At 39.2% G+C, this 17,991-nt stretch overlaps 1 protein-coding gene across 3 annotated transcripts in view; it reads left to right on the top strand.

Annotated features, from left to right (window-relative positions):
- MNAT1 (MNAT1 component of CDK activating kinase) overlaps nucleotides 1-17,991 on the top strand; it is a 222,431-nt gene that overhangs the window by 99,126 nt on the left and 105,314 nt on the right. Inside the window, exon 7 of one of the 3 annotated variants that reach the window (XM_074393163.1) lies at nucleotides 1,264-17,991. This exon is cut by the window's right edge and continues 25,545 nt beyond it. The exons of the other annotated variants lie outside the window; for them this stretch is intronic. Coding sequence (XP_074249264.1) covers nucleotides 1,264-1,338 — 75 coding nt within the window. The 3' untranslated portion in view covers nucleotides 1,339-17,991. The remainder of the gene's footprint in view (nucleotides 1-1,263) is intronic. 3 annotated transcript variants of the gene reach the window in all.

Raw genomic sequence — 17,991 nt, 5'->3', positions numbered from 1 at the left:
AATGCCCAACGATGATAGACTGGATAGGGAAAATGTGGTACATATACACCATGGAATATTATGCAGCCATCAAAAACGATGAGTTCACGTCCTTTATAGGGACATGGATGAACCTGGAAACTATCATTCTCAGCAAACTGACACAAGAGCAGAAAATCAAACACCGTATATTCTCGCTCATAGGCGGGTGTTGAACAATGAGAACACATGGACACAGGGAGGGGAGCACTACACACTGGGGTCTGTTGGGGGGAAATGGGGGAGGGGCGGGGGGTAGGGAGGTGGGAAGAGATAGCATGGGGAGAAATGACAGATACAGGTGAGGGGACGGAGGGCAGCAAAGCACACTGCCATGTGTGTACCTATGCAACAATCTTGCATGTTCATCACATGTACCCCCAAACCTAAAATGCAATAAAAAAAAAGAAAAAAAAAAAAAAAAAAGAATTTGTGACCTATGATAATTCTTTTTTATAATAGGTATTACTTTCTGTTTTTATATCTTCATGAAATAGATGGTATTCCTATTCGTACAAATGTGAAAGCTGAGTCTTTAAGGGGTTTGGTCACATTTAAAAGATGACACTGAAACTCATTTTCTTTCTATTACATCTCATATTTAATTAATGAAAATATTAATAAACTTATACATTCTGATTCAGGGGTCCTCTGAGAACTAAGATTTGAGCTTTTGTTTCTAATAGAGGTCTGATTGTATGGACTATGTAATTTAAGAGTCAACATAATAACTTTCTTTTCCTGATCTGCTCTACCTGAAGAAAGTCAAAGAAATGAAGTCAGTTGTGCTCAACTTGGAGAGGAACTCAAGGAAGGATGTCTAAATATGATTAAGGTTTCTGGAAACAGATTCTTTGAGATGTGACAGAAAAGACTGAATTTATTTGTTTAATAAACCTAGATACAGATGGAGGGTTAAAAATGGGCGTAAAATAATGACTAAGAAATGAGGATTTAATTATTATATGTTCGCATAGGTACAGTTCAGTCAGTCAGTGAACGTACTTTGATTAGGAATGTTCACATAGGCTGTGCCAGATGTATTATTTGAAGTATGTTTTCTAGGAATTAAACTCTTAGCGGGTGGAGCCATGTTAGGTATAGCCATGTTAGCTATAGGAGCCATGTTAGGTATAGGAATAGCCATGTTAGGTATAATTAAAAAATTACATAATTTGTGACTTCAGTATTTAAGAGAGTTCTACTTATCACTATTTTTTGTTTTGTTTTGTTTTTTTGACGCAGAGTCTTGCTCTGTCACCTGGGCTGGTGTGCAGTGGCGTGATCTCGGCTTACTACAACCTCCGCCTCCCGAGTTGAGGTGATTCTGCTGCTTTGGCCTCCTGAGTAGCTGTGATTACAGGCATGTGCCACCACACATGGCTAATTTTTGTATTTTTAGTTGCGACAGGGTTTCACCATGTTGGTCAGACTGGTCTCAAACTCCTGACCTTGTGATTCGCCTACCTCGGCCTCCCAAAGTGCTGAGATTACAGGCATGAGCCACTGTTCCCAGCCTACTTATCACTATTTTATGTGTAAATAGGAGAAACTTCTTTTCTTTTCTTTTTTTTTTAAAACAGAGTTTTGCTCTAGTTGCCCAGGCTGGTGTGCAGTGGTGCAATCTGGCTCACTGCAACCTCTGCCTCCCAGGTTCAAGCTATTTGTCTGCCTCAGCCTCCCAAGTAGCTAGTACTACAGGTGTGTGACACCATGCCTGGCTAATTTTTTTTTTTTTCATTTTTAGTAGAGATGGGGTTTCACCATATTGGTCAGGCTGGTCTTGAACTCCTGGCCTTGTGATCTGCCCTTTCAGAGTGCTGGGATTACAGGCATAAGCCACCATACCCAGCCAGAAACTTAATTTTATATATATTTGTGCCCTCTGTGTGGTGATAGCTTTTGAACTCTTAAAGTGAGAGCTACAACTTTGTTTCTTGGTCAGGTGTTAATTATTTTGATCTATTTGGTTCAAATCTTATCAATGTAATTATGCAGCCTTCTGTTTCTTTATCATTTTTCAAATAATTCTAATTATTGTTTCTTAGCATATGGTTATGGTTACTGTTCTTCATTACATCATTCTTAGTTAAAACAGTGAACAGACCTGAAAGTTTTTTTTCTTTCCTTGATTCATTACTAGATAATTTGTCAATAAATATCTATGTAAGTAAATTTTAGTCTTTTGGAAACAAGCGAAGGCACATTGATAATCTCATAAATTAGGAACAAGACTCTAAGGCTGAGAATCTGGTGCTTCTTTACTCTATTTTGTATGCAAGCTGTAAAGAAACTGAGTCACAAAGATAACCTATGGATGTCACAAAAATAATGTAAGAATTGTTTTTAAGTAATTTTGATAGTCTATGATTGGTTTGGGGAAGTAGTATGAAGGAACATACTGTGCATTACCAAAGGTGAAAGCTTTTTGAGTATTTTAACCCTGATGTTTAAGAATTTAAAAATATTTGATATCTGGGTGAGCCAGAAGGGAGCAGAGTACTCATTTGTGATATAAATTTCCTTTTCTGAGTGTAACAAATAGTGTTTAGTTGTTTGCTTTCAAGTATTGCATATTCCTCTGAACTCATTGGAAGATCTAACCTTGATAAAATATATGAGTTATAGAAAATTAATACCAATTTGTATCTGAAAAAACAATTATATTAAGTCATCAGTTACGTGCCAAACAGCTTAGGTACTTGACCAATTTGCCAGAAACCAATAAACAAAACTTGACCAAGTATTATTAATTTATTCTATTTTTAATATATAATTTGCATTTAGGTGGTAAATCAAAGTATAGCAACTAAAGAAGTCATGTACTCTTTCCCAATTCTTGTGATATGCATGTAGTATTAAAGTTTTTTATTTTGAATCTATAGTGTGCTTTGAAATGTAAATCAAATTATTAATAGTCTTATCAGTTCTTATTATGCCATATAATTAACTACATGAGTATCAGGTGATTACTTTCTTTTAGCTTTTAAATGTCTCCTGTGATACTATGTTATTTCACTAAAGTTATAGTATATTCTGATTTTCACATGGATATCCCTGAAGCGTTACATGCAATTAAATAGAAATTTGGTTAATTCCATTCTTTATTTATTTTTTTTCTTTTTTTGAGACGAAGTCTCACTCTTGTCACCCAGACTGGAAGGCAATGGCATGATCTCGGCTCACTGCAACCTCCACCTCCCAGGTTCAAGCAGTTCTCCTGCCACAGTCTCCCGAGTAGCTGAGATTACAGGTGCCTGCCACCATGCCTGGCTAACTTTTGTATTTTTACTAGAGACAAGATTTCACCATGTTGGTCAGGCTGGTCTCAAACTCCTGACTTCAGGTGATCTGCCTCAGCCCCTCAAAATTCTGGGATTACAGGTGTGAGCCACTGCACCCGGCCAATTCCATTCTATTTTAAAGAAAATGGAGATTCTTAAAACTTAAGATAATCCTTTGGTGAATACTTTAATGTGACTAAATAAAATTTTTATTAAATGAATAACTTCATCATTAAAATTGTAAATTTGAGTTTTTTTTATTTCAGAATCATTTAAAACAGGTTGTCCTTATAATATTATTAGAGGTTTGAATTGTGGCTTCTCTACTGTATATACTAATTTTTTGGCCTTGCACAAATCACTTAACCTCTTTAAGCTTTAATTACTCAACTCTTAAAAAAGAGATTCCTCTTTTTTGTAGAGTTCTTGATTGTTTTGTGAAGTAATTTTATAAAACTCTCAGGATGCCTGGTCATAAAGATTACTAAGTATAAATAGGTATAGATACAAATAAAAACTATAATAGACTAGTGAATAGTGAATGCAGTTAGGGTTTGCAACCTATAGCTATTAATTTTGTACCATGTAGTTTTCACTAGATATCTTATCTATAGACTCCTGTATGAGAGAGCTTTTGGCATCTTCTCCCAGCTTCCATTTTTTAAAGGTAGATAGAGTTAAGAATGTATTCCTGCTTTCTTTTGTTCTCTCTCTTTTTTTTTTTTTAATACATTTTAAGTTCTGGGGTACATATGCAGAACGTGCAGGATTGTTACATAGGTTTACATGTGCCATGGTAGTTTGCTGCACCCATCAACCCATCATCTGCATTAGGTATTTCTCCTAATGCTATGCCTCCCCTAATGCTAGCCCTCCATCCCCCAACAGGCCCCTCCCTGTGTCCATGTGTACTCATTGTTTAACTCCCACCTATGAGTGAGAACATGTGGTGTTTGGTTTTCTGTTCTTGTGTTAGTTTGCTGAGAATGATGATTTCCAGCTTCATCCATGTCCCTGCAAAGGACATGAACTCATCCTTTCTTATGACTGCATAGTATTCCATGGTATATATGTGCCACATTTTTAAAATCCAGTCTGTCATTGATGGGCATTTGGGTTGGTTCCAAGCCTTTGCTGTTGTGGATAGTGCTGCAGTAAACATACATGTGCATGTGTCTTTATAGTAGAATGATTTATAATCCTTTGGATATATACCCAGTAATGGGATTGCCAAGTCAAGTGGTATTTCTGGTTTTAGATCCTTGAAGAATTGCCACACTGTCTTCCACAATGGTTGAACTAATTTACACTCCCACCAACAAAAGCGTTCCTATTTCTCCACATCCTCACCAGCATCTGTTGTTTCCTGACTTTTTAGTGATTGCCATTCTAACTGGTATGAGATGGTATCTTCATTGTGGTTTTGATTTGCATTTCTCTAATGACCAGTGATGATGAGCTTTTTTTCATATATTTGTTGGCAGCATAAATGTATTCTTTTGAGAAGTGTCTGTTCATATCCTTCACCTACTTTTTGATAGGGTTGTTTGTCTTTTTCTTGTAAGTTTGTTTAAGTTCCTTGTAGATTCTAGATTTTAGCCCTTTGTCAGATGGATAGACTGCAAAAATTTTTTCCAATTCTGTTGGTTGCTTGTTCACTCTGATGATAGTTTCTTTTGCTGAGCAGAAGCTCTTGAGTTTAATTAGATCTCATTGGTCAGTTTTGGCTTTTGTTGCCATTGCTTTTGGTATTTTAGTCATGAAGTGTTGGCCCACACCTATGTCCCGAATGGATTGCCTAGGTTTTCCTCTAGAGTTTTTATGATTTTAGGTCTTAGGTTTAAGTATTTAGTCCATCTTGAGTTAATTTTTATATAAGGTATAAGGAAGGGGTCCAGTTTCTATTTTCTGTATATGGCTAGCTGATTTTCCAAGCACTATTTATTAAATAGGGAATCCTTTCCCCATTGCTTATTTTTGTTAGGTTTGTCCAAGATCAGATGATTGTAGAAGTAGGGTGTTATTTCTGAGGCCGCTGTTCTGTTCATTGGTCTATAATTCTAGTTTAGTACCAGTACTATGCTGTTTTGGTTTCTGTAGCCTTGTAGTATAGTTTGAAGTCAGAGAGCGTGATGCCTCCAGATTTGTTCTTTTTGCTTAGGATTGTCTTGGGTATATGGGCTCTTTTTGGTTCCATATGAAATTAAGTACTTTTTTCTAATTCTGTGAAGAAAGTTAATGGAACCTTGATGGGGAGAGCATTCAATGTATGAATTACTTTGGACAGTATGGCCATTTTCATGATATTGATTCTTCCTATCCATGAGCATAGAATGTGTTTCCATTTCTTTGTGTCCTTTCTTATTTCCTTGAGCAGTGATTTGTAGTTCTTTTTGAAGAGATCCTTCACATCCCTTGAAAGTTATATTCCTAGGTATTTTATTCTCTTTGTAGCAATTATGAATGAGAGTTCACTCATGATTTAGCTCTCTGCTTGTCTATTGTAGTGTATAGGAATGCTGGTGATTTTTGCATGTTGATTTTGTATCCTGAGACTACTGAAATTGCTTATACAGCTTAAGAAGTTTTTGGGCTGAGACAACGGGGTTTTCTAAATAGACAATCATGTCTTCTGCAAACAGAGATAATTTGACTTCCTTTCTTCCTGCTTGAATATCCTTTATTTCTTTCTCCTGCCTGATTGCCCCAGCCAGAACTTTGAGTACTACGTTAAACAGGAGTGGTGAGAGAGGGCATCCTTGTCTTATGCCAGTTTTCAAAGGGAATGCTTCTAGCTTTTGCCCATTTAGTATGATGTTGGCTGTGAGTTTGTCATAAATAGCTCTTACTATTTTGAGATATGTTCCACCAATACCTAGTTTATTGAGAGTTTTTAGCATGAAGGGGTACTGAATGTTTTTGAAGGCCTTTTCTGCATCTATTGAGATAATCATGTGGTTTTTGGCATTGGTTTTGTTTATGTGATGGATTACCATCACGTTGAACCAGGCTTGCACCCCAGGAATGAAGCCAACTTGATCGTGGTGGATAAGCTTTTTGATGTGCCACTGGATTCAGTTGCCAGTATTTTTTTTTTTTTTTTCTGTAGATGGAGTCTTGCTCTGTTGCCCAGCTTGTGTGATCTTGGCTCACGGCAACCTCCACCTCTCAGATTCAAGCAATTCTCCTGCCTTAGTCTCCTGAATAGCTGGGATTACAGGTGTGTTACCACACCCAGCTAATTTTTATATTTTTAGTAGAGATGGGGTTTCACCGTTTTAGTCAGGCTGGTCTTGAACTCCTGACCTCGTGATCCACCTGCCTCAGCCTCTAGAAGTGCTTGGATTATAGGTGTGAGCCACTGTGCCAGGCTAGTTTGCTAGTAGTTTATTGAGGGTTTTTGTGTTGGTGTTTCTCAGGGATATCAGCCTGAAATTTTTTTTTTTTTAATGTGTCTCTGCCAGGTTTTGGTATCAGGATGATGCTGGCCTCATAAAATAAGTTAGGGAGGAATCCCTCTTTTTCTGTTGTTTGGAGTAGTTTTAGAGAGAATGGCACCAGCTCCTCTTTGTCCCCCTGGAAGAATTCGGCTATGAATCTGTCTGGTCCTGGGCTTTTTTTGGTTGGTAGTCTATTAATTACCACCTCCATTTCAGAAACTGTTGTTGGTTTATTCAGGGATTCAAATTCTTTCTGGTTTAGTCTTGGGAGGTTGTATATGCCCAGGAATTTATCCATTTCTTCTAGATTTTCTAGTTTATCTGCATAGAGATGTTACAGTATTCTCTGATGGTAGTTTGTATTTCTGTGGTATCAGTGGTGATATCTCCTTTATCATTTTTCATTTTGTGTATTTGATTCTTTTTTCTTTTCTTCTTTATTAGTTTGGCTAGTGATCTATGTATTTTGTTAATCTTTTCAAAAAACCAGCTCCTGGATTCATTGATTTTTTTTTTTTTTTGAAGGATTTTTCGTGTCTCTATCTTCAGTTCTGCTCTGATCTTAGTTACTTCTTGTCTTCTGCTAGCTTTTGAATTTGTTTGCTCCTGTTTTCCTAGTTCTTTTAATTGTGATGTTAGGGTGTCGATTTTAGATCTTTCCTGCTTTCTCCTGTGGACATTTAGTGCTATAAATTTCCCTCTAAACACTGCTTTAGCTGTGTCTCAGAGATTCTGGTACATTGTCTTTGTTCTCCTTGGTTTCAAAGAACTTTATTTCTGCCTTAATTTTATTCAACAACCTGCTCCTGAATGACAACTTCCAGTAGGCATTCAGGAGTAGGTTGTTTAGTTTCCATGTAGTTGTGCAGTTTTGAGTAAGTTTCTTAATTCTGAATTCTAATTAGATTGTATTGCGTTCTGGGAGACTGCAGTAATTTCCATTCTTGTGCATTTGCTGAGGAGTATTTTACTTCCATTATGCGGTCAGTTTTAGAATAAGTGCAATGTGGTGCTGAGAAGAATGTACATTCTGTTGATTTGGGGTAGGGAGTTCTGTGAATGTCTATAATGCCACTTGGTTCAGAGATGAGTTCAAGTCTTGAATATCCTTGTTAATTTTCATTGTCGTTGATCTGTCTAATATTGACAGTGGGGTGTTCAAGTCTCCCACTTTAATTGTGTCGGAGTTGAAGTCTCTTTGTAGGTCTCTAAGAACTTGCTTTATGAATCTGGTTGCTACTGTATTGTGTGCATATATATATTTAGGATAGTTAGCTCTTCTTGTTGCTATTTAATCCCTTTAGCATTAGGTAATACCCTCCCCCCCTTTTTTTTAATCTTTCTTGATTTAAAGTTTATTTTATCAGAGACTAGGATTTCAACCCCTGCTTTTTTTTTTTTTACATTCCATTTTTCTTGGTAAATACTCCTTCATCCTTTTATTTTGAGCCTGTGTGTGTCTTTGCATGTGAGATAGGTCTCCTAAATACAGCACACCAATGGGTTTTGATTATTTATCCACCTTGCCAGTCTGTGTCTTTTAATTGGGGCATTTAGCCCATTTACATTTAAGGTTAATATTATTATGAGTGAATTTGATCCTGTCATTATGCTGCTGGCTGGTTATTTGCCCATTAGTTGATGCAATTTCTTCATAATGTCAACGGTCTTTACAATTTGGTATGGTTTTGCAGTGGCTGGTACCAATTTTTCCTTCCCATATTTAGTGCTTCCTTTAGGAGCTCTTGTAAGGCATGCCTAGTGTTGACAAAATCTCTCAGTAATTGCTTGTCTTTAAAGGATTTTATTTATCCTTCGTTTATGAAGCTTAGTTTGGCTGGATATGAAATTCTGGGTTGAAAATTCTTTTCTGTTAGATTGTTGAATATTGACCCCTAATCTCTGCTGGCTTGTAAGGTTTCTGCAGAGATCTGTGTGTAACCCTGTCTATCTCTTTGGCTTCCCTTAACATGTTTTCCTTCATTTCAGCCTTGGTTAATATGATGATTATGTGTCTTGTGGTTGCTCTTTTTGAGGAGTATCTTTGTGGTGTTCTTTGTAGTTCCTGAATTTGAATGTTGGTCTGTCTTTCTAAGTTGGGGAAGTTCTGGATAATATCCTGAAGAGTGTTTTCCAACTTGGTTCCATTCTCCCCATCACTTTCAGACATGGCAATCAAATGTAGATTTGGTCTTTTCACATAATCCCATAATTCTTGGAGGCTTCGTTTATTCCTTTTCATTCTTTTTTCTCTAATCTTGCCTTCATGCTTTATTTCATTAAGTTAATCTTTAATCTCTGATATTCTTTCTTTTGCTTGATCTATTTGGCTGTTGATATTTGTGTATGCTTCACAAAGTTCTTGTGCTGTGTTTTTCAGCTCCATCAGGTCATTTATGTGGTTCTCTAAACTGGTTATTCTACTTAGCAATTTGTGTAACCTTTTTTCAAGGTTCTTAGCTTCCTTGCGTTGGGTTAGAACATGTTCCTTTTAACTCAGAGGAGTTTGTCATTACCCACCTTCTGAAGCCTACTTCTGTCAGTTTGTCAAACTCATTCTCTGTCTAGTGTTGTTCCCTTGCTGGCAAGGAGTTGTGATCCTTTGGAGGAGAAGAGGTGTTCTGGTTTTTGAAATTTTCAGCATTTTTGCACTGGTTTTTGCTCATCTTCATGGTTGTATCTACCGTCGGTCTTTGATGTTGGTGACCTTTGGATAGGTTTCTTGTGTGGACGTCCTTTTTGTTGATGTTGGTGCTATTCCTTTCTATTTGTTAGTTTTTTGTCTAACAGTCAGGCCCCTCTGCTACAGGTCTGCTGGAGTTTGCTGGAGGTCCACTCCAGACCCTGTTTGCCTGAGCATCACCAGTGGAGACTGCAAAACAGCAAAGATTGCTGCCTGATTCTTCCTCTGGAAGCTTTGTTCTGGAGGGGCACCTGCTTGATGCCAGCCTGAGCTCTGCTGCATGAGGTGTCTGTTGACTCCTGCTGAGAAGTGTCTCCAAGTCAGGTGGCATCTGTATCACGAACCTGCTTGAGGAGGCAGTCTTTCTCTTAGCAGATCTCGAGCGCTGTGCTGGGAGATCCACTGCTCTCTTCAGAGCCAGCCTCCAGGAACGTTTAAATCTGCTGAAGCTGTGCCCGTAGCTGCCCCTTCCCCTAGGTGCTCTGTCCCAGGGAGATGGGAGTTTTGTCTATAAGCCTCTGACTGGAGTTGCTGCCCTTCTTTCAAAGATGCCTTGCCCAGAAAGGAGAAATCTAGAGAGGCAGTCTAGCTATAGCAGGTTTGCAGCACTGTGGTGTGCTCCGCCCAATCCAAACTTCTTGGAGGCTTTGCTTATACTGTGAGGGGAAAACTGCCTACTCAAGCCTCAATAATGGTGGACGCCTCTCCCCCAACAAGTTCAAGTATCCCAGGTCTTTGACTTCAGTCTGATGTGCTGGTAATGAGAATTTCAGGCCAGTGATTCTTAGCTTATTGGGCTCCATGGGGATGGGATCTGCTGAGCTAGACCACTTGGCTCCCTGGCTTCAGCCCCCTTTCCAGGGAAGTGAACAGTCTTGATGTCATTCCAGGTGCCACTGGCGTATGAAAAAAAAAAAAAACACCTCCTTCTAGCTTGGTGTCTGCCCAAATGGCTGCCCAGTTTTGCAGTTGAAACCCAGGGCCCTGGTGGCATAGGCACCCCAGGGAATCTCCTGGTCTGCGAGTTGTGGTATAGTATCTGGGCCCTAGTACACCATTCCTCACAGAATAGTCCCTCACACCTTCCCTTGGCTGTGGGAGGGAGTTCCCCAACCGCTTGCACTTGCTGGGTGAGGCAATGCCACACTCTGCTTTGACTTGCTCTCGATGGGCTACACCCACCGTGTATCCAGTCCCAGTGAAATGAGCCAGGTACCTCAATTGGAAAAGCAGAAATCACCTGCCTTCTGCATTGATCTTGCTGGGAGCTGCAGACTGGAGTTGTTCCTGTTCAGCCATTTTGCCCGCTTTTGTTCCTTGTAGTCAGAGCCTTTCCTAGATGCTGCCATGGTAGTTTGGAGCCTCCACTGAGTCCCTACTTTGCTGTCTGTTTCGTTTTGGTCTCATTATGGTCTAGAACTTACACCTTTTAGGCTATTGAGCTCAGAGGTGTTAAATAGTCTTAAAGGGACCAAGAGCTTTTATCTATATGATTTAAATAAGATTCTTTGGGTTAACCAAGCATTTTAATATGGTTCTTGAGATTGAGAATTTTTAATAATGGGCTTCTAATGAACATAAGGAAGACCTATAGTCTTTATAAGTTGGGAAATTCCTACAGGAATCTCTAGTAATGTTCCTCTTTTATTCCTGATATTAGTTATTTATATCCTCTCACTTTTTTTTCCCTCTGATCAGCATGTCTAGTTGTTTATCAGTTTTCTTGATCTGTTCAGAGATTCAGTTTCCAGTTTTTGCTTTCATTGATTTTTTTTTTTTTTTTTTTTTTTTAAAAGACAGGGTTTCACCGTGTTGGTCAGGCTGGTCTTGAACTCCTGACCTTGGGTGATATGCCCACCTTGACCTCCAAAGTGCTTGGATTACAGGCATGAGCCACCATGCCCAGCCAAATTTTTTTTTTTTAAGACAGAATCTCACTTTTTCATCTAGGCTGGAAGGCAGTGGGAGTGATCACTGCTAACTGGGGAGGTTCCACCTCCCTGGCTCAGGCAGTTATCCTGCCTCAGCCTCCTGAGTAGTTGGGACTACAGGTGTGCACCACCACATTTGGTGATTTTTTTTTTTTTTTAAGGAGTGATGGGATCTCCTTATGTTGCTCAGGCTAGTCTCAAACTCCTGAGATCAAGCAATCCTTCTGCCTGCAAAGTTCTGGGATTACAGATGTAAGCCACTATGCTGAGCCCTGATTTTTTTTTTTTTTTCCTGTTAGTCTGTTTTCTGTTCCATTTATATTTGGTCTTCATTATTTCTTTTATTCTCTTTAATTAAGATTTAATTTGCTTTATTTTTCTGGTTTCTAAAGGTGGAAGGGATGGCAGCAGCAGTCACTGCAAAGATACCAGCTGCAGTGGGGGAAGGTGTGGCTGGGTCTGCCCTCTACATGAAGCCAGTGGGAGCCAGGAACAGGCAGGAGTCCTGCCCCCTTCTGAGTTGACAGGGCAGGAGCCCCATTCTCCTGGTGGCAGCTGTAGCCGTTAACCTGTGATTGTGGACCCAGGCATTCCTGCATTCTCAGGGGCTTCAGAAGCCCACTTCCCCTCCAGGCTCAGAAGTATCTGCTTCTGCTGCCTGGCCTCCTCCTGCTCCCCCAGCTCGTTCCAGGGTAGAGCAATGTTGTGGCAAAACCTGGGCACTCTGTCAGCCTGACGGAATGTGCCCGTGCTTGGGGCAGCACTGACATGCCAGCCCCCTGCCACCTTATTCCCTTCTGTACTTTGGGTAATGAGAAGCATGGGAGGGAGGCCGAGGGGTTCCTGAGTGTGGCTCTGTGTGTGCCTGTAGGTGCCCCTCCCATGAACAGAGTGGGTGCCCTGGACAACATGATTGATGGTGCAGGAGGCAGATAGGCTCCTGGGTGGAAAGGCTTGGGTCCCTAGTGAAGCCTCACTTTCAAGCCAGGAATAGTCTGAAGCCTGGGGTCTGGGCTGTCAGTTCTAAGTGGAATCAGCAGCCCCAGAGTGAAAACTTAACTTGCTCTTTCTGAGCTTGCCTGTGGCTACCTATGGACCAGTCAATCAGCATGCACTTACTTCCTTCTGAGCCCATAAAAATCACAGACCCAGCCAGACTCACACAGACATTGGGACTACCAGCTGTGTAAAGGAGCTACCCACTCTGGGTCTCCTCTCTGCTGAGAGCTTGACACTTGTCTGGATGACCTGTGGAGAGGAGCTATTCACTTCCGGTTTCCTGAGAGCTTTTCTTTTGCTCAATAAAGCTCGTCTCTGCCTTTCTTACCTTCCAGTTGCCCACATACCTCATTCTTCCTGGATGGGGGATAAGAACTCTGGACCTGGTGAATGGTGGGACTGAAAGAGCTGTAATACAAACAGGGCTGAAATACATCCCCCTGCTCTCCATGTTTTGGGGCAATGAGAAGGAGAGAATTGCTGCAGTGCTTCAGGGAACCTAGCCCTTGGGGCTCCTGGAGCCAGATCTATGACACCGTCTTTGGGGCTCTGTGGTTTCTGTTATCTCCAAGATTTCCAGTGCTACCATGTTACTCTTGTCCAGATGTGGGTGCCTGCAGTGGAAGCCACTTGTGATATTTCTGATCCAGCCTCAGGCTTGCATGGAGCAAGTGCCTGGAACTGCCCCTCCTGCTGCAGCAGGTGATATGTCTGGCTGTGCGCAGTTGCCAGACCCTGCACTTGCTCGCTCATGTATCCCTCGCTGTTCTGTGCTTGACTCGCCTTTAGCAGGTATGGGATCTGGGCCAGTGGCATGAGCCACACACAGCCTATCAGGCTGAGTGGGTGTATGAGCCTAGTAGGCCCAAGCAAAACTTGGGCAAAGGTGCTACCGGTCACAGAGGTTTTCGGCTGGAAAACCTTCACCCTAAGGATCCCAAGAAAGAAACTTAGATTACTGATTTGAGGTCTTTCCAATTTTTAAATTATAGATATTGAATGTTATACATTTTCTTTTAAGAATTTTTTTGGTTATATCTGCAAAATTTTGACATCTTGCAACAGTTGGAGTCCTCAGAGAGGCAGATGCCAACATGTGTTTAAATGTACAAAAAATGTTTTAGGGAAAAATGCCTGTTGTGAGAAAATGAAGTGGGAGCTATAGGAGACTAAGAGAGTCATCAGGCTGTGATATAAGTTTGACCCCAAGTTAAGAAAGAATTAAGGTTAGATAGAAGCATCTCAGACTACAGTGTATTTCTAAGGAAAGTTTGGCAAGGTGACTAGGGAGTTCTTGTGCCAAAGTTTTCTGGCAGAGAAGTCTCATATCACCCAACTTGGGAAGTACATTAGTATTCTTGCTTCACTCAGTCATTGGCTGGAAGCAGCCCATGGGAATCATGGCCTTGGTGTAAATGAAGAAATGGATTTCAGAGTGCAGCAGCTGGGACCCTTGATCCCATTCCTTATACTCCCTCACAGTTGTGTTTTCCTGGAGTTCAAATCATTGTCTAATTTCACTTTTGATTTCTTGCTTGACCCATGGGTTATTTAGAAATGTGTTGTTTAGTTTACAGATATTTCCAGCTTTTTCCAAATCCTTTTTGTTATTGAGTTCTAGTTTCTTTCATTATAGTCAGAGAACATATATTAAAAGATTTCAAACATTTTTATTAAGATTGTTTTTTGAGAGTCTTACTCTGTTGTCCAGGCTGGAGTGCAATGGCGTGATCTTAGCTCACCACAACCTCCATCTCCTGGGTTCAAGTGATTCTTGTGCCTAAGCCTCCCATGTAGCTGGGATTACAGGCGTGTGCCACCACGCCCAGCTAATTTTCTGTATTTTTAGTAGAAATGGGGTTTCGCTGTGTTAGCCGGGATAATCTCAATCTCCCGACCTCAGGTGATTTGCCCACCTTGGCCTCCCAAAGTGCTGGGATTACAGGTGTGAGCCACCATACCTAACCCATATTTTTTTAAATTGCTCAGAACATGGTCTGTCTTGGTGAATATTGTTTTATGAAATTGAAGATGATTTCTATTTGGCTTTTAGGCAGAATGTTTTGTAAATGTCAGGTCAAGTTACTTGATATTAAAATTTCCTTTTTTCTTACTGATTTTCCTTTTCTTCTCTCTCACTCTCTCTCTTTCTTTCCATTTCTCTCTCCCTTTCCTTCCCTCTTCTCTCTATGTCCCCTCTCTCCTCCCTGTTTCATATCTCTATCTCTCTCTCACTCTCTTTTTCTCCTTTGTCAGTTATTTTTCTAGTCTATATTTTATGTGTGTACTTTAGATGACTGCTGTTATTATGCTATTATTATGCCTTCAATTTCCATGATTTTTTTTCTTCTATAGTCTCTAAGCTGTTATCTCATTTGTTATATTTTTCATTCTAAGGTTGTATGTGTTTTTAATCTTTGGATGTTCTATTTGAGTCTTTTTTGCATCTTTGATTTCTGTCATCATATTCATATTTCTTCTCTACCTTCGTGAACATGTGAAACATATTTGTTAGCTATATTAGTATCCTTGTCTGCTAATTTCACATCTCTGTAATTTCTTAGTCTGCTTCTATTGACTGATTTTTTTTTTTCCTGAGGTGTGTTATATATTTGTCTTTTTGGAATATTTGGTAATTTGTGATATTCCATTAAATATTATAAGACTTTGGGGATGCAGTTAAGTTAGCTATCATCTATTATATCCTTGCAAGTCTTGCTTTTAAGTATTGTCAACATGTACAAGAACAGATTTTAATGCTAGGCTAATATAGCTCCATTTTCGTGGTGATAATATTCTGAGGACCCTATCTGATGCCGTCTGTATTTATTGAGAGGTCATTTTACCTTGTTTATTGGGAATACATGAACCGTTTCTATGTGAGCTTTGAGAATTGTTTGATACATTGCTTTCCAGGTTCATTTCTTGGTCTTGTTTCCACTCACGTGCAGCTCAAAACCCAGGCAAAAGTTGAGGACATCATTATGAAGATCTCTAGAGCAGAGGTGGATCCACTACAGCTCACTGGCTAAATCCCACCTGCTACTTGTTATTGTAATTGAAGTTTTATTGTAACACAGCCATTCTCATTCATTTATGTATTTTTTTCTGCTCTTGCATTATAATAGCATCACTGAATAGTTATGATGCAGATCATATGGCCTGCAAAGCCTAAAATATGTATCTGCTCTTTACAGAAAATATTTGTTAACCCCTACTTTAGAGTTTTTTCTCTCTATGGCGTTTTCCTCTCTGGTAATCTGCCCTGCAAATTATAGCCACCCTGAGATCCCTGAAGTCTGATTTTTGTCTCTGACTCCCAGGCTGTGTTTGGGTTTCTTCTCTATGTATTATAGCCTGGAAATGGCCTCCATGCAGGAAGCCAGGGCAATCAAAGGGTTCGTTTCATTTGTTTTTCTTCCTTTGGGGCTCACAGTTCTGTACTGGCTGTTACTCAATTTCTGGAAACCATTGATTCTTATTTTGTTCAGTTTTCAAGTTGCTTAAGGTGGGGAATGGTCAGTCTGGTCTTGTTATTGCATAATGGTCATATGCAGGAGAAATAGCAGAATATTTTGAGATTTCTGTTGTTTTTTGTATCAGGAATTAGTTGCTTTATATTGCTATGTAATATTCTGTTTGTTTGAATATAGATGCTTCTCAATTTATGTGATGGGGCATATCTAGATAAAACCACTGTAAGTTGAAAATACCATAGTCAAAAATGCATTTAATGTACCTAACCTGCTGAAGGTCGTAATTTAGTATAGGCTTCCTTAATACAAGTACTCAGAACACTTGTATTAGCCCGGCATCATGAGAGGGCATCCTACTACATGTTGCTAGCCCAGGAAAATATCAAAGTTCAAAGTATGGTTTCTACTGAATGGCTGATGATTTTGCATCATCATTAAGTCCAAAACTTGTAAGTCAAACCATCATAAGTCAGAGAATGTCTGTATGTTTGTTTAGCAATTTGCTTGTTGATGAATCCTGAGCTCTTTATAGGTTTTTGATTATTACTAATAAAGTGGCTGGCTGGGTGCAATGGCTCATGCCTGTAATCCTAGCACTTTCAGTCATCATTTAGTGTTGTCAGCCTTTTTAATTAGTTATTTTGGTGATGATTAATGATATCCCATTGTAATTTAAATTTGTATTTTTTTTGAGAACTAGTGGTTTTCAGCATTTTTTTCATTCATTTGCCTTTTTTTTAAATGTCTTTTTGTGATGGCTCTATTCAAATTTTATGTCCATTAAAAAATTGAGTTGTCCTTCTACTATTGATTTGTAAAATGTTTTAAAATGTGTCACACACAAGTCCTTTGTCAGACATCTGTTTTATGAGTAATTTCTCTCAGTCTGTGGCTCACTTTTTCATTTTCTTACTAATGTTTTTTGATGAACTGAAGTTTTAAATTTTGATGAAGTCACATTTGTGAATGTTTTTCTTTTAAGGTTATTTTTGTGTCCTATTTAAGGAAACTCTTCCTTCCCTGAAGCCACAAGGATAATTCTCCTGTTAAGAAGCTTTGTAGTTTTTGCATTTACAGTTGGGTTCCTGATCCATCTTGTATTACTTTTTTTTTTCAAAACTTCTTTTTTTTTTTATTGCATTTTAGGTTTTGGGGTACATGTGATGAACATGCAAGATTGTTGCATAGTTACACACATGGCAGTGTGCTTTGCTGCCTTCCGTTCCCTCACCTGTATCTGTCATTTCTCCCCATGCTATCTCTTCCCACCTCCCCACACCCGCGCCCCTCCCCCATTTCCCCCCAACGGACCCCAGTGTGTAGTGCTCCCCTCCCTGTGTCCATGTCTTCTCATTGTTCAACACCCGCCTATGAGCGAGAATATACAGTGTTTGATTTTCTGCTCTTGTGTCAGTTTGCTGAGAATGATGGTTTCCAGGTTCATCCATGTCCCTACAAAGGACGTGAACTCATCGTTTTTGATGGCTGCATAATATTCCATGGTGTGTATGGTATGAAGTATATGTTTGGGTTTCTTTCTTGCATATGAACATCTAGTTTTTCCAACACTATTTGTACAGAATACTTTTCTTCTTTAGATTGTTTTCACATAAATCAATTGACTGTATGTAAGTTTAGGTCTGTTTCTGTTTTCCTTATTCTGTTTCAATGACTTACTATCTCGATTACTATAGTAATTCTTGAATTAAGATCGTATAAGTGTTCCAAATTTTTTTCAAGATTGCTTTTTGCATATCCTTAAAATTTTGATTCAGTTTGTCAATTTTTACAAAAATACTTGGTAAAAGTATAATTGGTATTCTGTTGGATCTATAGATCAACTTGGGGAGAATTAAGATCTGAAATACTGAGTCTTCCAGTACATGTACATGATATACTTCATTTATTTAGGGTCTTTTAATCTCAGCAATGTTTAATAGTTTTCAGTGGTTTGTGTTAGAATTATTATAATATTTTTCTAAGTATTTTATGTGTAGGATGCTCTTTTCAAGGAAATAGTTATTTCAAATCTCATTCCCCATTGCTTAATACACACACACACACACACACACACACACAAACAAAAACACACACTAGGGCTTTCATGCTATGAGCTTTCTTATTTTACTTGAGTAGTTGTTTTTAGATTTTTTTAGGATT

The sequence above is a fragment of the Saimiri boliviensis genome, chromosome 2 (genome assembly GCF_048565385.1).
Source record: "Saimiri boliviensis isolate mSaiBol1 chromosome 2, mSaiBol1.pri, whole genome shotgun sequence".
Lineage (NCBI taxonomy): Eukaryota > Metazoa > Chordata > Mammalia > Primates > Cebidae > Saimiri > Saimiri boliviensis.
The sequence above is the reverse complement of the archived record's forward strand: the minus strand, read 5'-3'. Positions and strand labels throughout refer to the sequence as shown.